Genomic DNA, 24100 nt, shown 5'->3' on the forward strand with positions numbered 1-24100 from the left:
GTGGCGTTTCACTCTACAGCGCTTAACCGCACGACGAAAGGCGTTCGAATATAGTCGCCGACTAGAGGAACTTTTTCTAAGCATTTTCTCGACCGGTTCCAGAGTTATTCGGTCTCTGGCACAGGCTAGCGGGTTTTTACTCCCGTAAACTAAAGAAAATCAGCCGTCGAAGCCACACTATTTTCAGACATTAGATATATTGTGCTTAAGGGTCAAAGCTGTATAACCGAGAGGAGACCTCCACATAGCCTTTAAAGGAATGCAGAGAACCGACAAGGGCTTCTGACCTAATGTCCAATCCTCACCTTCTCGTGGTGCACCCTGTTGGGTATCTACTTGGATACTGAACGAACGAGGATGGGCTGGCAATTTGGGATTTAGCTGACCAAATTGTATTCTTATTTGTTAAACCAAAATAATAAAAATGATGGCACGACATGACAAAATTTCATGCCGGCTGGAGTGTCGCCCCGGTTAAACAAGGGCCCCCGTTGTTTTGCTAGGGCAAACAGCGAAAAGTCAGCTACTGGAACAAATCTGAAAACAAACCCCAACTCAACATCACCAGAGTTAAAGATCGGTACTATCAACATAAGAAGCCTGAATGGCAAAGAAATGGAGCTAGCTGAAGAATTAGATAAATTAGATAAAACTAGATCAACATAATAGGGTTGACTGAAACAAAAAAGACAAAAACTGCTGGTGAGATCTTTCTGAGCAATAAATACAAAATGTTATATTCAGGCAATGACAATCAAGGAAAAGAAAGAGTAGCCATAGTATTCAACACAAAATACGAGGCTAATCTTCTTGAATGGCAGTTAGTCTCAAGTAGAGTAATGTGGGCAAATATGAGAATGGGGAACTGGACAATGAGACTTATTTGTGCCTATGGTCCCACAGAAGGTTCTACTAAGGTAGAAGTGGGAATTTTTTGAGGCTTCAGAAAAAGCAACTGACACAATGAAAAAGGAAAAGTTGGTCTTTGTTGGGGATCTAAATAGCAGAGTAGGAAATGATTGTCAGACATAAAAAAATATTTTGGGAAAATTTGGAGAAAAGAGCAAAGCTAATAATAATGGCAAATATCTGTTGGATTTCTGCTCATGACATGGACTGGTTATTACTAACACCATGTTCCAACATAAAAATGTGCACAAATTCACATGGAGAGAAGAGGTAAGGAATAAGAAAAGTCTCATTGACTATGTTATTGTTGATAGTGATGTTTTCTCCCTTGTGCTGGACACCAGAGTGTACAGAGGATTTGAAATTGGAAGTGATCACTATTTAGTCTTGAGCAGGATAAAATTCAATTTCATATTGAAAAGAATAACATGTAAGAAAGTTTTAAAGCGAATAAAAGTTGAGGAGCTCTCAGATGTGAATTGTAGACTAAAATACACAAAGATTATTGAAGAAAAAATGAAAGCGTTTGAGAACAGGAATCAAACCTTGGAGATTCAGTGGCAAACTCTGAAGAAAACATCGATTGATTCTGCCAGAGAGGTATGTGGTGAGGTTGTCTGCAAGGATAAAAAAATCAGAACTCCTTGGTGGACACAGGAATTTAAAGAGGCAGTGAAGCAAAAGAAGAAAGCATATCAAAAGTTCTTGTCAAATAAGTCAGCTTGTGCTCTTAGAGAATACAGAGACAAATGCAAGAATGCTAAACACTGTGTAAAACTAGCTAAACAAAAGTCATGGGAGGACTTTGGCAAGAATATAGAAAATAAATATCAAGGAGGTGGCAAAATATTCTGGAGGTTGTTGAAGAAGCTTAGAAATGGAAGAAAGAGTGCTGTAAAAGGAGTTAGAGATGATAAAGGTGACATGAAAACGAGAGAAAAAGATATCCTTGAAGTATGGAGTAATTACTTTGAAAAACTGCTAAATGAAACAAGCAGTGATGACAGCACAGTGGTAAAAAACACTGACCAGGCATGCAGTCAAGAATACATATCCATACTTGAAGTAGAAAAAGCCATCAAAGGCTTGAAATGTGGAAAGGCAGCAGGAGTAGATTATTCGGCCAGAAATGCTGAATGAAGTATGGTGGTATAAGAGTCTTACAGTGGCTGCACTGCATAGTTCAGAAAGCCTGGACAGAGGGACGAATTCCCGATGATTGGAGTAGAGCTCTCATAGTACCGATATATAAAAAAGGGAAATAAAACTGAATGTGAGAATTACAGAGGTATTTCTCTACTGAGTGTTCCTGGCAAAATCTATGCAAGTATACTTGAGAAACGGTTGAGAAGAATTGTGGAAGAAAAGCTTGGTGAAAAACAAGCTGGATTCAGGCCAAATAGAGACTGTTAGAATCAGATCTTCACAAATAGTCGAGAAAGCATGGGAATATAACAGAGATCTGTATTTAAGTTTTGTCGATTTGACAAAGGCATATGACAAGGTGCCAAGAGAGAAGCTATTCAATATGCTACAGTTATATGGTGCCAATGGGGCATTATATCAAGCAATACTTAGTCTTTATTTGAGTTGTAAGTCAGCAGTTAGAATTGAAGGAAGTACAGGAAGATGGTTTAATGTTAAATCTGGTGTGAGACAAGGATGTATGTTATCCCCTCTGTTATTCATTATCTATATGGATCACATTATGAAGGAAAGTGGTATTAAACATGATATCAAAATTGGAGATGTTAATGTCAGCTCTTTGCTTTATGCAGATGATGTTATACTTCTAAATAAATCCACTACAAGTCTGCAAGATTCTCTGACTAAATTGAATAGCTGTTGTAATAGATTTGGTATGAAAGTCAGCAATAAAAAGACAAAGACAATGAAAATAGGCAGAATCATTGAAAATGTCAACTGTGTTGTGAACGGGGAACCTGTGGAACAAGTAAAACATTTCAGCTACTTAGGCATGATTTTTACTGAAGATGGTAAATTAAATATAGAAATAGACAACAGAATTAGCAAAGCTGGTATGGTGGGAAGTCAATTGAATAAATTCATATGGAATAAGAGAGAAATTAGTCGGAACACTAAATTAGCTGTATACAAGGCAGTGTTCAAACCAGTTTTAACTTATGGATCTGAGAGCTGGGTCAGAAGTAAAACACTTGACCAAAGACTAGAGACCACAGATATGAGAGTCCTGAGAAAAATTAGAGTCATGAACAGATGGCATCAATGGCAATATCATATTAAAAACAAGGATATTAGGAAAGAACTTGACATTGTCAACATCCAGGAATGCATTAGCAGAGTTAATCTCAGGTGGTATTGTCACTTAAACAGAATGGGCGAAGAATGATTAGCAAAACAAGTGTTCTCTGCCAGGTTGGCAGCAAAACGACCCAGAGGAAGACCAAGATATAGGTGGATTGATACTGTACAAAGTGCCTTAGACGATAGAAATATAAGATCTGATAATGTTGGAGTCTTGACAAGTAACAGACTGATTTGGAGGAAAATTGTAGATAGGAAGTTAGTAATGATGTAATTTTTTTCATGTTGTACTATCATATCCTGTACACCCCCTTGAGGGTACATGGCATGAATTTGATGATGATGAGATATATTGTGTTAGGATTATGGACCACCAGATGACAGCACTTACTAGCCGCCTTCTTCACTGCGTGCCGATTAATTAGTGATAGCTTTTGGCCAGCTATCTCTGTTTGGCTACCAGTGTAGATTGAACTGCCCACTCAGTCTCCGAAAGTTAGATAGGGCTTAAAAACGGCCTCACCTACTCACTATACGGGAACAAAAAGGCGTTAGCTTAGCTTTTTTTATTTATTTATATAAAATTACTTACGATGTTGCTTTTTTAATATTACCAAGATTTTTTTTAATATTAATATTTATTGTATACATGTGAAATTCGTTTTTATTTCTGGAAAGAGACACAATAAATAAATTGTGCACCAAAAAGGGTCAAATATTGTAGAACAGTAAAGGAAATTCCTAATAACAGTAATTAAACTGATAGTTTACTTACCGTTATTTGGCTAGTATTTGTAAAGTGTATATACCTAATTATATGGTTAAAGTAGTTGTCGCAGTCGGTAAGAATATATTTTTCAATTAATTTATTATTCTTAATTTACTGTTTCTATTTTTATTTGTTTTTTTTTTAGCTTTTAATGTAATTGCTTATTTTATTTATATGTTTATTTTGGATTTAATAAATATTTATTTTGCTTTTGATAGATTAATGCACATAATGATGCCAAGAAAATTTGAATCCAGAGCTAATAAAAGAAAATGACTCAGGGAAAATGAAAAACAGCTAAATAGTCAAAAGGGTGGGGGGGGGTCTTTCTTGCATTCTGAAAATCAATTTCGTAGAACTGAAGTTGTACTTCACACTTCTCGGGATGAAAACGAAACATTGAATATCATTATCAGGAGGAGATGAAAGTGAAAATGAAAAACATCAAAAGGATGTGGAAAACATAGAAGGAGAGAAAGAAGTAAATGAAACAAATCAAGAGGGTTCTGAAGAAAATTTTCAATCGGAGTCTGTACTTACCAGCAAGCAAGCTATCTCTTATCCTACCGATATAGCAGTGTGGCCACTTACTATTAATGAACAGTTTATCGACTATGTTTTAATAAATATGCCTTAGAATGTTGGTAAAATCGAAAACTTAAAAAAAAGAATAGACAGAACGCAATAGAATATATGGTCAGAAATGTAAATGAATCACATTTTTACTGTTAAAAGGCGAATGGAACAAAGGAGAAATGATAGTGGCTAATTTTTTCAGAAACCAGCAAAGCAATTTACTGCTTTGTTTGTAAATTGTTTTCTAAGTCAAATAATAGCTTAATGAAGGGTTTTAATGACTGGGGAAATATAACGAACCTTATGTGATCACGAGCATTCTACTGCGCATATACGAGCTGTGTGCACATATCGCAAAAGAAAATCAAGTTCTCTAAATAGTCGAATTGATTCTGAATTGATCAAACAAATACAATCTGAAGAAGAGAGAGCTTTTAAAAAGAATAATAGCTACCATTAAGTTACTGAGTAAACTAGGGCTAGCATTTAGAAGAAATACGAATGATATTTTTTTCTGATTCTTGCGGAAATTATTTATCGTGTTTACATTATTTCAGTGAATTTGATGATTTTTTAAAACATCGCATGGAATTGTACGCCAACTGTGGTTCTGGCAGATCAAATTATCTTTCTTACCACACTTGTGATGAATTCATAGTGTTAATAGCTTAAAAAACAAGAGAAATATTAATATCAGAAATTAAGGAAGCTGCTTATTTTGCAATAATATTTGATTCAATGCCAGACATTGCCCATAATGACCTTTTAGCTCAACATAATTCCTTATATTTAGAAGAGGTAGTGTTAAAAAAATTAGAAGAATTATTTTGGATATAAAAATGTGCAGAGGACAAAGCTATGATAACACTGCCAATATGAAAATTATCTATACAGGTTTACAAGCTAGGCTGAAAAAACATAGTCCCTCTGCACATTATATATCGTGCTCTGTCATTCCTTATATTTAATTGGCAACTGTGCCACAGAATCTTGTCCGGAAGCAGTGCAATATTTTTGTTTTATTCCAAATGGTATAATCACTTTTCATCTTCAACAAGAAGATGGGGTATACTCCTTAAACATTTAGAAAAAAAAAATCTTTAACAGTTAAAAGACTAAGTGAAACGAGGTGGTCTGCAAGAGCTGATGCTATATTGGCTTTGAAATGTGGATATAAACAAATTAAAGATGCATTACTTGAACTATCCATTTCTCCTCATGAAAAACCTATTTCTAAATTAGAGAGCTCATCATTGGCTGAACATTTTGACAAACCAGAAACAGCAAATTTAACAGTTGTGTGGGACAAAATTTTACAATCAATACATGCTACTAGTAAATCTCTACAAGATCCCAATATGGATTTATTTAAGCTAATAATTTGTTAGTCTTTAGTTGGTTTTATTTTAGATATAAGAAATAGTTTTGCTTCTGTAAATGAAGAAGCGAATTTATTAACAGATGAGACAAAATTTAAAGATGAAGAAAGGAAAGAGTTTGAAAAAAAAAAAAAAATGAGTGATGAAGTTTCACAATCTAACAATGAGATTATATTACATGGGAAAGAAAATTTCGCTGTGAACACTTTTAATGTCATTTGCGATAAGCTGATGCTATATTTTGGAAATTAATGAAAGAACAGAAAGCTATTTCAACATATTAGATATGTTTGACATTTTTTTGAAGAAAGATATAGATCAAGACAAGTACAAGTTAGTATTAATAAAATTTTACAAACTTATGGGACTGATATTGATCCAGAAAAATTTACTGATGAAGTTAAGCAATTTTTAATAATGATAAAGGAAGAAAATTCTTCAATTAAAAATATGTACAAATTTATAAACGATGGGTTAAGGTCTACTTTTTCGAACGGAGCAACAATTTTAAAAATATTTTTGATGATGCCTATTTCAAATGCAAGTGCTGAACGCTCATTTTCAGTGTTGAAACGAATAAAAAATTATTTAAGAAGCAACGTGCACCAAAATAAAACAAGTGGCCTGTCGTTATTATACATTGAATCAGATGTAATGGACTTGATTAATTATGATGATATAAATATATTTGCTAAAGCCAAAGCCAGAAAAAAATATTTTAGTGATTAATTTTTTTATTTAAATTTGAACTGATTAATTTTTATACTTTTTTTAAAATGCAAATATATATATACCAATGTCGTATTGTGTTATTAAAATGAGTTATTATGGAAATGTTGACTTTTATTTTCAATAAACTAAAAAAATGCTTATTTTTGAGGCCTCATAATGATGTTGTGCCTAGGGCCTCCAAAAGTATAAATGCAGGCAGCCCTGTCCTCAAGAAATGTAAAATTTGTACCTTATCCCCCCCCCCCCCCAACAAAGCTTCAATCCTGGCTTCAACTAGTAAAACCTAAACATAACAATTTTGAAGTATCCAGGTGCATACCATCTTTGGCGTGGATGTAATTCCCCATATTATTATAGACAAGCGGAGAAATTAGTTTAGCTTCATATTGAAGAACATCTCAGGGGTATCACCTATGGAAGAACCAGCGCCACAGCATTATCCTGTTATGTTCTTAATTCTTCTGATCCCAATGACCACCAGTCTACTATACACTCAGTAAACTGGGATAGATCTTAAATCATTTACAAATGCTATGATGAACTTGAAAGAAAAATCTTAGAATCAACAGAAATTGCACTAAATCCTGTTCGCCTTAATTTCAACCTCAGCTACAACCTTTCTGATTGTTACTCTGTTCTTCAACTATGGTGGTCACGAGACCACGTCCTCATGCAGCTAGTCTGCGAATTCATTCTAATGTGAGCAATCCATTGATAATTTAGAACTTTGGTAATATATCTAAGTAATATTTTTATGTATCTCTTTTTTTTTTCTCTCTCTCTTCAATGTGTTATTCACCTGATGAAATCTTCTAGAAAGGCAAATTATTAATGCCTTTGGAAATAAATTAGTTATTTTCTATTTTATGACTTGGCTATGTTCATATAAGTTATTTTCATTAAAAAATAAATATATATATATATATTGAATATAGACAGCTTTGAGCTTGGAAAATATTCATGTACTTTGTTCATATATATATATATATATATATATATATATATATAAAGAAAGAGAGAGAGAGAGAGAGAGGATTTCAAAAAGATTTCATATCCTTTGTCATGTATAATTAGTATAAATTTTAATGGAAATGACTGTGTTAATATTTTCAGACACTGTGCTTTCATAATGCACACTGCCCAGGATCAGTTTGTGGCCCATGCATTTCACTGTGAACCTTCTTCTGGTGCCCTGTGCAAAACAATAGAAGCTGCCTGCAAAGTAAGTAACTTATACTATAAGATATACAAACTGATTCTTATAATGACTAAGCATTATCACCATCACCTAGGCCCTGACTTATTCTGGGTCATGTTTACTTATGACAGTATTGCTAATCAAATTTAAAACATTTTACAACTAGTGTGTTAAAACTAGTACAACGTTGAATTATAGAGACGTTTCCAAATTTTTTGTTTTCTGTTGATTCTTCTGTATTTGGGAAGGTTTTTTGCAAGTTCATCATCAATGTATCTGTGATGTCAATTTTAAGAATTTTGGTAGAATTTTGCAAACAGGTTTTTTAATATCTAGATGGACTTTCATGAAAACTGTTAAAAAAAAAGTAATATTATATTACAAATATAATAAATTTGTAAAAAATTAATTGTTAAGCTAAGATAAAGTAAATCACCATATTCTCTGAGAGAATACAAAGAATGACTAAGAAAATGAAGCATTGCATAAAAGCAACTAAAATTTCATGGGAAGATTTTGGTAAGAATATAGAAGATAAATATCAGGAAGGTGGCAAAATATTCTGCAGGCTATTTAGAAAACCTGCAGAATGGAGTGCTGTAAAAGGAAAGAGCTGATAATAGTAACAGGAACATGAAATATAAACATATTCTAGATGTTTGGAGCAATGACTTTGAAAGCTTGCTAAATTAGACATGAAGTTTCAGAATAGTGACAGAAAATAGCCAGGACTATGTATCAATTCTTGAGATAGAAAAAAAAAACACAAAATATATGAAATGTGGAAAGATAGTTGGAGTATATGATATTCAACCAGAAATGCTCAAATATTATTATTATCTGACACCTCCAGGCTGTATTGGATTGGTGGGGGTGGGGGTGGGGGCTAACAGACACCAGAGAGTAGTATATGATAGAGTGGATCTAATAGACAAGCTTAGGTATTGAACATTATTCATAACTTATTTTAACAATTCTCCAAGTAGGTAACTTGTTTGGTGTTGTAATACTTTTAAAATAAGTTATGAATAACATCCAACACTTAAGCTTTTCTATTAGATTGATGATCCTCCATGGAAATGATATTGTAAACAGAGTGCAACAGTTTAATAAGTTGAAACTGAAAACAGCCAGACAACTGAACAGGTTGGCCTTCATGAAATGATGGTGTGCTAGCAATATTATTCCTGCTTTTCTCAACTTCAAAGACAAGTTACATTTGACTAAGGTACATTGTATTTACTGACAGGCAAGTTTAGTGCTGCTACAGGAGCAAATTGCCACCACTCACATAGAGCTTACCAAGTTAAACAGCATTATAATGGCTCTATTTGGAGAACTATTTGATGTTTTAAATCCTAATCTGTGAATCATCCCATATCACATCTCTGAAGTTTCAGAAAAAAATAAAATTCACAAAAGTTTAATGCAGGCACTTGAAAAAATTTGAGATTCTACAACACTGCCAACATACTATGCTCTGACCGCAACTTTAACGAGATCGTGTGGTATAAATTTATCATCACAGGTGCTTACAGAAGATGCTGTGAATTCTCCCAATCAAGGTCATAACTTTGCTATTATGCCTAATCAAGTTCCAAAACTAGAAATTATGTTGAATATATAACAGGGCATTTACTGTGTTTCACCTTCAATATCCAGTAATATATCTTTAGACAGCTGCTTTAAAAAAAAAGTTAACATATGTGAATGAAAATATTCATTATAATATATTAATAATGGTATCATGTTAATTTAAATTCTTTTTAAATTAACTGCAAAAAAAAAGTCTTTTTTTTGTAGCACCCACCTAAACATACATTATTGGCTACTGAAGGTAGACCAACATACATTATTGGCTATTTTGACTGAGTTTCTTAACCACTGTCAATACAATTATAGGAAAACAAAAAAAGAGAACAATTCAATTGAAAGCATGTGATATTATGTGCACTGTTGGTTGCAGTAGAATAGCTCCATCTGCATTAATAGATATACAAAATAAATTACAATAAAATATTTATTTAATAAATTATTTTTAAATATAAACAATAAATTAATTACAAGTTAAGGAATATATGAATAGTGAGTATTACTTAGTATAATTTTCCAAAATTGAGAAAGGTTTGAGCTATTGTTTTTGTTCAGGTTCGGATTGTGAATGTGTGCCTTGCAGCTTTCTTTGTACAGTCTTTCCAGAAGAAAATAACTCTTGTGTAAAACTTTTGTTTTCTTCCATGGGATCCTGTGCTTTGTAGATAATGTGTGGCTTGCCAAACCAAATTTTTTGGTTTCTTTAAGTGAAATGTATTCCTTATGTTCTTCAATATGAATCTGTGCATAAGCCACAACAGCAGGGAATTCTGTAAACTTCAAGATAAAAAAAGAGAAGGATATGTATCTTTAGGAGAGATCAGGAAGGTATTAAGTTTGTGAACTGGATGAAAAGAGACTCGTAAGTCAATCTGCCAAAGTAGTCTTGCTAATTTCTCTGTTTTAGCATGAATCGAGGTAGGTTAAGACGATGGCCATAATTATTGATTATTTTATTGGTAGTTTTTGTATTATAACTATCAGAGATAAAGGTAGTTCTGATAATAGACAGTTCTTTGTTTTTCGAAGAGAATCTGTAGAACATATTTTATGAGCTATCTCTCTCTACTAAAGATTTGATTATACCATATTTCTGACAAGGGTCAAGATGTGAGTTCAGTGGCACACTCAGGATTTAATCTTGGAGGGGGCCGAGCGCTCAGGATTTAACCTTTGGGGGGGGGCGAGTTGAGTAGACGTTTTGCGAATACACACTACACATCGCATACGACCTATAACTGAGCATCTGCAGTGATCGCTAATTCATAAGTAGCACACAACATAAATAAAAAAAACGAATTTTAATTTGGAAAAGATTTTTGGAAATTTTTCTAGTGTTTTTTCCTTTTCTTTAGGGGGTGCCCGGGCCCCTTGCCCTCCCCCCCCTCTGGGTGCGCCACTGGTTCTGACATTGTATTTTCTTAGAACTTTTGCTAATTTATGTGAAACTGTACTTATGTAAGGAATAGATACATTGCCTTTGCATCTATTTGTTTCTTCTGAGTGATGAACTAGAGAGAAAAATTGTGGAATCTAGAGAAATCATCCCTGTTCATCTATAACTTGAGCTGCAACCTCCCACATTGTCATTCAGTTGTAATCATGTACTGGCGTTCACGAGATGCTACTAGTACGCACTTTCCCAACAATACGACTAACGAAAGAACAGCTTTAAATACAACCACAACGATTTAGTGTCAATTATGTATAGAGACTCTCTATGGTGTTCATAGTTTATTTAAGCTTCAGTGTTTTAGTGTTTTTTCTTTTTTCTTTCTTTTATAATGTCACCTGATGAAGGCTGTTACAAGCCGAAACTAGTCGTGTTTTTATATTAAAACCTTTTTATATAAATCTCGGTTCTAGTCATTCAATTCTTTATATAACATATATATATATATATATATATATATATATATATATATATATATATATATATATATATAAATAAAAAATCCGGGGAGATGTATGTAGCAGAGTAGGGCAGAGTGCCCTCCAGGGATAAGTCCTTGGATGTGTCACATTGTAATAGTAACAGTATGTCAAAGTTATAACGTGTTTATTGTTGGCTTGTGTACTTTGTACATAAAATAATGCTGTGCATAATTTTGCCACTGCAAACAGTCTTATCACAAACAAAATTAATCGACACTGGGTAGATTTAATGAAATCAAGTAAATAAATAATCTAATTGATTTTATTCCGTAGACTGAGTAGCCAAAACTCTTTCCCGGCAGTGTTTGGAAATCGATAAGCAGCTGGGCTCAACCTATTGAAATCTTGGATCATTTGTACACTTTCCCACTTACGAGAGTATGGCTACCTGGCGCTCTTAACCACAACCTCATATTATTGTCATATTGTCTGAAATCGTGAAAGCTCCATGACCATTTTATTCAGTTATAGTATTAAAATTATCAGTTTCTCTGAGGAAGGGAGCTACTTTCTTGAGACCCAAGATTAGCTAATTCAAAAACAGGCTGAAACTAGAAAAGAAGGGAAAAAAGTTAGAAATTTTTCTTCTAATTTAGCCAGCAGAATACCAACCTACGACCAGTGCCTGGCGAAAGAGGCTCTCTTTCACGGGCGCAACTAGGTTTGGGGGCGCAAAACGTAAAAAATCAAAATAAATAAATAGATATAAAAGGCCGTATTTTATATTGTATTTTTAAATTTCGGCAATACACTGCTTTAGATACACAAATTCTGCAACACACTGCAACTCATTTTGATGGTGTTAATAGTAAGTATTAACCCTATCAAATTTAATTTAACATATTGCATTTAGTAAAATTTAACTTGTTACATTTAAATTTCTCAAAATTTTTGTCATTTTTGGGTTAGGGAGGCGCAAGTTAGACACTTGCCACAGGCGCTTCATACCCTCGTTACTGTACCGCCTACAACAGTCTTTCTTCTGCTGGTCACGTTAAGAAAGTGTTATCAATGCTACACAGGCATTATTATTATTATTATTATTATTGAATGCAAATTTCAAAGATAGGTGGAACAAATACAGTTTGGGAAATTTTAAACATCTACAAGCAGTGGCGCACTCAGGATTTAATCTTGGAGGGGGCCGAGCGCTCAGGATTTAACTTTTGGGGGGGGGGGAGTTGAGTAGACGTTTTGCGAATACACACTACACATCGCATACGACCTATAACTGAGCATCTGCAGTGATCGCTAATTCATAAGTAGCACACAACATAAATAAAAAAAATGAATTTTAATTAGGAAAAGATTTTTGGAAATTTTTCTAGTGTTTTTTCCTTTTCTTTGGGGGTGCCCGGGCCGCTTGGCCCCCCCCTCTGGGTGTGCCACTGTGTGAGTTACAATCAATATATTTACCAGTATGAGTTAGTTTTCTATATTCTGAGAATTGTAGACTAACATTTGCTTGATGTAGAATGAGAACATTCCAGAAAAAGAAGACAATTGTTGTCTTCTACTTCCATGATAAATTTGATTTTTGGGTTTATTGAATTAATGTTTTCAAGAAATTCATTAAATTTGGACAAGGAATAGTTCCATACAGCAAAAACATCATCAACATATATGTACCAAATGAATGGTTTAGATTAAAAAAAAAAAACGTACAGAATGTTCTTTGAAATGTTTTATACAGTAATTAGGTAGAGTTGGAAGAAAAAGGAAGACCCATAGCTATTCCCCCTCTATCTGTTTGTACACTTTGCTCTAGTAGCTGAAGTATTCTGAATTAATGACAAAGTCAGATAATTTTACAATATAAGGGAGGAAAGTCATTATGAAGTAATTCAGTTATATCTATCAGAGGGACATTTGTAAAGAATGAGAATACATCAAAACTTACTATAATCTTTTTCAGGTTATTTTGGAAGGAAAGAAATATACTACAGGCTGTACCGCTTCCGAAGGCAGTGGAATATTAGTTCGCTGTTGTTACTATGGCAACAGTCATCGGAGACCACTTGATAGATAATTGCATTTTCCTAAAATAAGTTCCCTGTAGCAATTTAATAGTATGAAACAATTCTAGCATTGGCAAGTAAGGAAGTAGTAAAATAATTATATACAAAGTACTACATGATGTGATAACATAAAAAATTTAGGGAACTATTTATGCAGCATAAGCCTATAGTATGAATAGTAAGAAAAGCCGGAATGTAGCTTATTCCACTACTTCCAAGATAACCTGAAAAAGAGTATAGAAGATATGTGGGTTGTAAGGATTTTATTCTAAATTTTATTTTATTCTTAAAATCTATTGAATTTTTTATAAAAAAAAAGCAGTGTTTCCTGTAAACGCAGAAAGAAGAGTAAATGGTATTTTGAGAGTTTATAAGTCAGACATCCTATGTAATTTACAATAGATCTTAACCGCACATTTTCTTTATGAAATTTAGTAAGGTTATACAGTCTTGAAGCAAAAGCATGGTAATCTTTTAGCCTTTTTACTGTTTCTTCATCCCAAGAATGAACTTTGTCCAAGAGGTTGTTAAGTTTATTGATTTGTGATTGAGTTGCTTCTCTGTGTAGAATCATCTCAAAGTAGAAGTTAAGTTTTTTAAAATAATTGTTCTTATCATGAAATACAACTGAATAACCTACGTCGGCATTAGTAATAACTATATTCTTATTATATTTCAGAGAAAATAAGGTTTGAGATTCTTTTTTAGAGAAATTTTTTTCACGGGATATTTATGTAAATAAAATATATGCTGCTTAAAAACTGATTTTAGTTGCAAAATTATGTGATCGGTTACGAAAATCTTTATCTGTATTATACATGATGAAGTCCATGATTGGAATGATGTTTGGATCTACTGCATAGTCTAATCCTTTGAATAATACTCATATTTCATCATTACATAGAGAATAGCATGAAACAGAGGCTGTGCAGTTGTAGTTCATGAGAAGAACAATTATTTTAGAAAACTTAAACTTCTACTTCAAGATGATTCTACATTCAGAAGCACTGATAGAGAACCAACTCAATCACAAGTCAATAAACTTAACAGCCTCTTGGACAGAATTCATTCTTGGGATGAAGAAACAATAAAAAGGCTAAAAGTTCACCCTGCTTTTGCTAAAAGAGTGTATGACCTTCCTAAATTGCATAAAGAAAATGTGCCATTAAGAACTGTTGTAAACTATGTAGGATGTCTGACAAACTCTCAAAATACCTATCTACTCTTCTTTCTGCATTTACAGAAAAACACTGCTTCTTTCATAAAAAAAAAATTCGATAAATTTTATTATTATTATTATCTGAGACCTCCAGGGAGTCGAGGACTCTTCAAGAGACTCTATAAATCACCCAAACCAGCTATCATACCTTCCCTTAACTTCCCTTCCCATTCACACTAGATGCACTCACTATCCCTAAGGACAAATTATTCCACTCACTCACTCACTACTCTCTCTGGGAGAAAAACCTTGCTCTTACCTCTTTCTTACCTGTGAACAAACTTAACTTCCATGGATGCCCCATGTTCTCTCCCCACCTTCCATATAACAAACAATTTCATCAGTTGATATCCTATAACACCCATTCAAAAGTTCATAGACCTCTATTATATCACCCCCTCTTTCTCCTATTAACCAAAGTCTGCAATCCATATACTCGCAATCTGTCCTCATAATCTAAATCCCATAATCTGGATATAATCTTTGTAACTTCTTTTCACCCTTTCCACAGCTTCTTTATCCCCTTGGAACCTGAAAGACCAAATCTGCATAATAATCCAGGTGTGGTCTTATTAAAGCCTTATAAAGAGGCAAAAATGACTTATCCTTACATGTCAAGGTTTGCTTCAACATCGCAATTATCCTCTAAGTTGTATTTGCAACATTTGCTATGTCACCTTTGAACTTGAAATTCCTATCCACCAATATGCCAAGATCTCTTGCCCCTTCAGTTTTTTGTAGCATAACCTTGCTAATATAATATGCTGCTGGAACTCTAATCATGCCAAAGTGCTTAAATTTACACTTACTAATATTAAACTGACAGCCATTTTCGTTTGCCTGAATTTCCAGTCTATTCAAATCATTTTGTAATTTATGAATATCAGTAGCATTCCTGATTGCCCTGCCTATCTTCGAATATCATTGGCAAACAATTGCGCATCAGATGTTAGATCCTGTCTAATGTCATTAATGTATAGATTGAACAATAATGGCCCAAGGATTGAACCCTGAGATGCATCACTGGTCACCTTAAATTTGGTAGATTCACACCCACTGTATATTACTTTTTTGATATCTCTCTCTCTCTCTCTATCAACCATCCCCTGATCCAAGTCAAGAATTTATATTCCAATCCCATATTCTCCAGTTTATGCAACAGCCTTTCATGTGGTATCCTATCGAATGCCTTAGAAAAATCCAACATTATCATAGTGTACCCATTCGTTTTATCCAACTCAGCCGTAACATTGTTATAAAATATAAGCAAATTGCTAAAACATGACTTTCCTTTAGTAAACCCATGCTGTTCCTTGTGGAGTACAGCATGTTTTGTTTGTCTGCCCATTTCTGTATTCAAGTTCTTCTCTAAAATCTTCACTACCACACCAGTGATACTGAGTTCGGTAGTTAGACACATCAGTTTTTGCACCACACTTGTACAATGGAACTATCATACATTCCTTCCATTCCTGTGGTATTATTCCTAAGCTGAGACTCAAGTTAATACAAACATGTAAAAGGTAGCCAATTCGGCTGAACGTTCCTTTAGCAAATGGGCTGATAGTCCATCTGTCCCTATAGACAAATTCTTATCTAGGTTATGCAACAGCTCTCCAGTGTAGCAGTACCACTGGGTGATATATATATCTTAGTAAAGTGAGCACTCTTTAACCAAACAATCTCATTAGCTTCCGACACTTGATTACATTCTACATTGAATAAAGTTATTCTTCCACATTCATTCTTTCTTTTGCTTCTAGCATAACGATAAAATTCTTTTGGATTGCCTTTAGCTTGCATGTCCAATTTCTTTTCATAGTCTAATTTAGCTTTTCTCACAATGCTTGTTCCTTTTCTAGCCTGAGCTTTATATATTTCATAACCCCTCTCACTCTTATTCTTGCAATATTCTTTCCACATCATCTTCTTCTCATAAATCTCTTGCTTAATAAGGTTTATTAATTTATTTATATTTATTTATTCTTCGTTTATACCTATCTATTCTTTGAACACTAGGGATATATTCAGATACTGCCTCATTTAAGCACTTTTTTCAAAGATTCCCATGCATTGCTGACATTTTTACCATTCAGTAACCGATACCATGAGACCAAAGATAGTATTCAGTATTCTCCTAAGTTGATCATAATTTCCAGCTTTGTAGTTCCGCATATAACCTGTTTTAATCGGAGCATCAGTACAATTAGATACTCCCAAAAAAGCACAGCATGATCACTGTCACCAATTGGTGGTAAAATAGCCATATTCTTGACAGAGATCCTTTGTGACACTATGAGCAAATCCAGCACTCTTTGACCTCGAGTTCCTTCTTTCACATGCTGCTTGAGAAAGTTGTCTCGCAACAATTCATTAAATTCCTCAAAGATAGTATTCAGTATTCTCCTAAGTTGATCATAATTTCCAGCTTTGTAGTTCCGCATATAACCTGTTTTAATCGGAGCATCAGTACAATTAGATACTCCCAAAAAAGCACAGCATGATCACTGTCACCAATTGGTGGTAAAATAGCTATATTCTTGACAGAGATCCTTTGTGACACTATGAGCCAATCCAGCACTCTTTGACCTCGAGTTCCTTCTTTCACATGCTGCTTGAGAAAGTTGTCTCGCAACAATTCATTAAATTCCTCTTCTTTCTTATCATGAGATTTTTCTCTTCTATCAGTGTTTGGAAAATTAAAGTCACCCATAATGATCATTCGTCTAGTTACCCATAAGGCTAAATTGCCGATGCATTTCTTCATCCCTTGCAGCTGAGCTGCCAGGTCTGTAGCAACACCCCACGATACATTTCATTCTGTTAACCTCCACTTCCCACCAGATAGACTCAAACTCACCACTACATGGGACATTGTTGCCATCATTGTTTTCTTGTGTTTCTACAAGTCATCTGATATCATTAGTAGCACTCCTCCTCTACTATCTCTTCTGTCATTCCTAAAAACAGTATACCCATTATACTCAATCCCACTTACCATATCTGATTCTGATAGCCAGGTTTCACTAATGCAACAATCTTAGGCCACATCGTTTTTAATAAAGTAGCCAACTTCCCTTTGTTTCTAATGCTCCTGGCATTTGTGTATAGACATAATAAATTATCACCTAGCCTATTCTTATAATTAGATATGCAACCTATTTGGTCTTGTTCTAGAATTTTGGGTTCGGACTTTTTAAGTATGTCTGAGGAGGGAAAAGAGAAAATTCTAGAACAAGACCAAATAGGTTGCATATCTAATTATAAGAATAGGCTAAAGACATTCATATCTTTATCATATTTGCATACCATAGCTGAATAACTTTCATGCATATTTTTCTCATTCCTCCCTTGATGATCTAGTTTCCCTGACTCTCTCTCTCTGCATTAGGTTTTATACCAAGAAGTAATTTCTCCGGCTTCTGATGCCAAATGAATTCAAGTGCAGGCCATCCTTCTTATACAAGTCTTTTCTGCCATCAAACACACCCCACACATCTAAAAACTCGCATCCATATCTTATACACAGCCTGCACGTGAAATAATTTGCTATCATTGCCCTTCTTCTTAACCCAGTCTGGATAGTAATCCTACAGTTTTTACTCTCTCACATTTCTTTCTCGCTTCTTCCAACAGACCTTTCATATCTTCTGTCATACTATATTTGTCACTACTTAAATTATTAGTACCTACCAGAACTACCATCTCTTTTACTTTTAAGCTCCCAGGACACTAGAAGTGGTGACTCCCTCGTCCAAGCGCAAATTTTAAAATTGAGTCACCATACCATATCACCTCTTTTTTCTTAGATTTTAACTGACTTATCTTGTTGTTATTAATATTTTGATTACCAAGTTCAGTACTTTTCTGCCTGTTCTTGTTTTGATCCTTTTTCTTATCCTGTCTAAGTTTAGTCAAATGTTTTTTCCACCTTTTCCAATTCCCTGGTCGATTTTCTAATAATTTCTTTTAATCGAATTATTTCAAATGTCAATTCGAAAATTGACATTCGAAATATCAGATCCTCAGATAAATTATCATCATCACTGCATCAGTACTTTTGTTCATCAGAACAAACGCTCTCCTCAGTAGCAACAACTTGTGCTTTAGACACTGCCTTGTTACAACAAGGCAGTGTCTAAAGATGCAGTGCAGTGTCAAAATTTTAAGAGTAGTAAAAACTAATAATATTTCTGCAATTATGTTATAAAATGCTGTAGTACAATAATTACACTAAAAACTACAATAATATACTAAAAATACACACTGAAATCTAAGAAAACACTTAATAAATCAACAAAAATCACAAATCTTTCAGGAGCTTTCTGAGAGCACGTCTTTTCACCTGATAGCTTCCACGCCAATTTTCAATTTTAAGAATAAAATTTCAACGAACCTCTGTTGCTCAGTCAGTATAGACGAAGCCTTTGGTCAGAAAGACCCGGGTTTGATTCCCGTTGGTGACATGAGGAACCTTTATCTGGTCTTTTTCGACTAAAGGTGAGTAGTTAGCCAGTCTCATGTGGAGGTAGGGGAGGGGGGGGTTCATCTGGAAACTAGTTTTTTTTTGTCCTTCAGAACACACAAACCAGCCTGTGAACACATGCATGTACAGACATAGGACGCACCAGGAGGCATAGGGCTAACCACCTTATCCTCGCTACGGTAGCTGTTAAGCGAATGAAAATCCTCAACACTGCAAGGTAAAAGACGAGGGAAGGAAGAAGAAGAAAATTTCAGTATTATCCTTACAATTCACAGGTCATCTAGTAAGTTTTGATATAGTCTCACTCTTTACAAATATCCCTCTGACAGACAAGACTGAATTACTTAATGTCTTTCCTCCTGATATTGTAAAATTATCTGACTTTGTCATTAATTCAAGACACTTTACCTGCTAGAAAACTGTACAAACAGTTAGAGGGAACAGCTATGGGTACTCCTCCTTGTCCAAACTTCATGAGTTTCTTGAAAAAATTAATTCAATAAACTCAAGAATCAAATTTATCCTGGACTTAGAAGATAGCATTTGTTTTCTTTTTCTGGATGTTCTCAGTATATAGAAAACCAACTTATACTGGTAAATACATTGATTCTAACTCACATCCTCAACCTTGTCAGAAATATGGTATAATCAAATCTTTAATTGACAGAGCTCACAAAATATGTTCTACAAATTCTCTTCTAAACAAAGAACTTATTTCTAATGATTATAATACAAAAACTATTGATAAAATAATCGATAATTATGATAATTGTCTTAACCCACCGCGAGAAGAAATGACCAGAATTTTTAATCCATATGTTAAAGGAAATGCAATTCATAAATTGCATTAAAAATAGCAATACTACTTCAACAGATTGACTTAAAAGTCTCTTTCCATCCAGTTTGCAAACTTAATACCTTCCTTATGAGTTTACAGAATCCCCTGCTCTTGCACTTTTTTTTTATGGACAGACTGGTCATTATGCACAAAGTCATCTTGAAGAACATAATCAATACATTTCAAGAACCCAACAAATTCAGTTTGGCAAGCCACACATTATCTACAAAATACAAGATTCAGTGTAACAAAACCAAAGTCTTACACAAGAGTCATTTTCTTCTGGAAAATAAAAACCAAAGAAAGCTTTCTGTACAAAGAAATCTGTGAAGCATACATTCACACACCCAAACCTGAACAAAAATGAGTGCCGAAAACTTTCTCAATTTCGGGAAGTTATACTGATTAATACTCATCCTTAATTTGTAATTAATTTATTGTTTATATGTAAAAATAATTTATTAACTAAATTATTTTATTGTAATTTATTTTGTATGTCTATTAATGCAGATGGGGCTATTCTCCTGTAGCCAACAGTGCACGTAATATCACGCACTTTCAAGTGAATTGTTCTTTTATTTGTGTGTTTTCCTATAATTGTAGTAACAGTGGCTATGAATTTAGCCGAACATTTTATAAATAAAGACATTTTAATTAAGTTAAGTGATTCTATTATTAATATGTTTTGATGAATTCTTCCTCTTATGTCTCATTTTTTAGAATGAATGAAAATATTTTGATTACTAAAACTGACCACTACAGTTATCATGAATCAAGCATATTATAACAAAAAAATTGCAAGATCTCCTAAATGACAGTTCTACTCACCAAATTATATGTTAAGACCACGTTATGTCTCAAAAGAAAAAATTCATAAATTATTGAAAAAAAAGACTTCTTGGCCTGAAGAAATTATCAACAAAATAGAACCTGTTCATATTAAACCATCCCGTATTTATAGAGTACCTAAAATCCACAGATCTAATATTTGCCTGTGGCCTATTGTTGATAGCACAGACAGTTTCCTACTATTAAACTTGCGCAATAATTAGCTAATTTGTTTTTTTATATTGATCACTAGAGGTCAGTGCTCCTATAGGCACATCAGTGCCGTGTGCATGTGTGTGGGGGGGATGCAGATGAGGATTGAGACAGAAGTTTATTGATGATTCTTTTGAAGAGTTGTAGTTTGGGAATACTTTTTGAGGAAGGCCATTCCAGAGGGCAGGGGATGGACAGAATAAAAGAGGTTGAATAGAAGCCGGTTCAGTGTGTTTGCAGTTGCACAGCAAATGGATGCTGGGCAACTGCAGATTTTGTATTAACAGATGCAACAGAAAGTGGAGTAGTTGTAAATTCACTGGAGCAGTGATCATAGAAGACCTGTAGAATAGACACAGTGCTGAAATACTGCACTTGTGAGATAGAAGTTGAAGTGAATCTGTAAGAGAGGGATCATCTATGAGCCTAATTGCATGCCTTTGTAAGGTGTCAAGGATTTTAAGGGGAGTTTTGGGTGCACCATACTAAACGTGAGCAGTATTTTAAACATGGACGAATTTGGAATTTGTATATAGTGAAGAGTTGGTTGGGAGTAAAATAGGCTCTTGAACTGAGAAGGGTATTGATGTGATGTGTTTATGTCAGGAAAGACTGGAGGTAAACATTAGTTCAAGCAGAGAGATCTGATTTTATCAGATCTCTCTGATAAAATCAGAGCTGAGCTGAGATCTCTTTTGCAAGAGAAAATGCAAACTGTTTTGGTGGCATTGAACATGACAAGGTTGTCCTCACCCCATTTGAGAATAGTATAAAGATACTATCCTTAAGTCACTAGTTGGTGATCTTGTAGCCTGGGATATCAGAGTACCGCATTGCCAAATGAGTAGGATAAGTAGAACTCTGCAGAGCTGTGGATGGGATTAGTGGTTATTGTGAACAGGATATTTATTTACAGGAGTAAGAGAGTAGGTGATAGTACAGAGCCTTGAGGCACTCTGGCATTGGTGATGAAACTCAGAGAGGGAGCCATCTATCATCACTCAGGGAGAATGACCAGATAAAAAGCTGGCTACCCATTTACAGAAGATGGCAGGGAAACTGAAGGATGGAAATTTGTTTAGGTCACAGTCAAAAGTTTTAGAAATGTCAAAGGTGACAGCACAAGTTTCTCCAAACCTTTCCATGGTGTGATGTAAACTACAAGATCAGCTGTGGACCTTTAATGGTGGAATCTGTACTGGCAGCTGCTGATTAATTTGTGGGCCTCTAAGTAGTGGAGGAGTTGGCTATTGATGACTTTTTTCATTATTTTGAAGAGCACAGAGGTGATGGCAGTTTGACAGATACGAGATTGCTTTCATGCATTGGGATAAGTACCAGATATATATATATATATATAAAATAAATTATAGAGATGATTCAGGACAGGTGTTAGTCTGAAGAACAGTGTTTGAGAACAGTTTGGGTTCAAACTGTTCAGGACCAGAAGACTTTTTAGTATCCAAGTTATTTTGTACTTTTCTGATGACTTTTTGTTGAAAAACTACATGAGGAATATGGTACTTGAATTCCAGTATGGTAGGGGTGATTTCCCTTGGTCATCTATGCAGGAGTTTGAGGAAAATGGTGATGCCAGGAGGTTAGCTTTACTTTTACATTAATAATAATGTGTTTTCTTGGAAATCCCAAATGAAGTGCTTGGAGTGCCATCTGTTTCACTTTTTATCATTTTTATTTTTTTATTATTTTTATTTATTAGTATATTTTTATAATACATGAATTTATGCCACACCTAGACAAATCATCTTATCATACATATTGTTATTAGATGAATTTGCTCCTTCCTGTGATAAACTACAAATACAGTACATGCAGAACAGTGTTCATTATTGGTTATTTTTTACACAATTAATACCCTCTCCTTATGTGTTTTCTGTATCCTTAAAGTTATAATAAATTTGTAGATTTTCATTGCAGCAGTTTTCAAGCTCATGTGTAATTTGCTCCATTCACTTCTAGTTTGTTGTGTCACCACATACAGAAATCATCTGTATTATTGAGTATATATTTTTCTGTATTAAATGTCTCTTTCTTTTTAACTTTTTATGCCTTAAACATGTTTCTCACATGCACAATCACTGGCAACTTTCTTAATTTAATATACCACCTAAATGTTAAAAATCCTCTTAATTATTGGTCAGTTGTATATCCTGAAACCAACAGTCTTTTTCTTTTACATAACTTTGGATTCAATTAAAGGCAACAATTTATGACATGTCCTCCTGCCCTGCTCAGCAGGTACAGTGGAAGACAATGATACATGCCTAATGTGAATATGATAATATACCCTGGATAATATACATATGCTGATGGCTAGATAATCCAGAAACCCAGCTTGAATAAAGACCGTGTTTGATCTTTTTCAAGAAGGGTATTTCTACTATGCATGGCATTCAATCAGCATGTCTATGCTGTGATAAGGAGAATACCGACAAGTGGTATCCTCTAATAATAAATTTAGTTTAATCCTTTATTCAAGTGTAAGCAAACAAAGTTTGTTCCTGAAGTATTTCAGGACTGAGGCAACTATTGGTAAAGGTGGACCAAGCTCTCATTGCTCCTTGTCTTAGTATCTTCCATAATGCAAAACACATCTCCTTGTGGACATGTATAATGCTATGCATTAAAGGAAGGGCCACTACCCAGACCGGTTTCAACATTTATTGAGGTCTCGTCAGTGGGAGCCAGACCCAGAGGTGGTGATACCAAGTTGGAAGCAATGGAGAAGTCATATTTACCTATACAAGTTGCCAAAAGGTGTCTCACCATATTATTAAATTACTCTGAATTTAGAGCAAGTTGTGGAAGTTTTTTCCACTTGGTTAGACTATAATAAATTAATATTATGTAATATTATTATAATATAATAAATAATAATATTATATAGCATTATACATATCTGCAAGGAGATGTGCTTTGCATTATGGGAGATACTAAGACAAGGAGTGATGAGAGCTTGGTCCACCTTTACCATGAGTTGCCTCAGTCCTGAAGCTACTTCAGGCACAAACTTTGTTTGTTTACACTTGGATAAAGAATTAAACTAAATTTATTATAGTCTAACCAAGTGAAAAAAACTTCCAACAGCGGTATCCTCCTT

General features: G+C 34.2%; 1 protein-coding gene across 1 annotated transcript in view; it reads left to right on the forward strand.

Annotated features, from left to right (window-relative positions):
* LOC150104147 (protein Fe65 homolog) overlaps positions 1 to 24100 on the forward strand; it is a 554216-nt gene that overhangs the window by 517595 nt on the left and 12521 nt on the right. Inside the window, exon 16 of the mRNA XM_090396406.1 lies at positions 7765 to 7873. Within this exon, the coding sequence (XP_090252532.1) occupies positions 7765 to 7873 (109 nt within the window). The remainder of the gene's footprint in view (positions 1 to 7764; positions 7874 to 24100) is intronic.

This window comes from Typopeltis vanoorti, chromosome 8 (assembly GCF_054136105.1).
Source record: "Typopeltis vanoorti isolate ZY-2024b chromosome 8, IOZ_Tvanoo_1.0, whole genome shotgun sequence".
Lineage (NCBI taxonomy): Eukaryota > Metazoa > Arthropoda > Arachnida > Uropygi > Thelyphonidae > Typopeltis > Typopeltis vanoorti.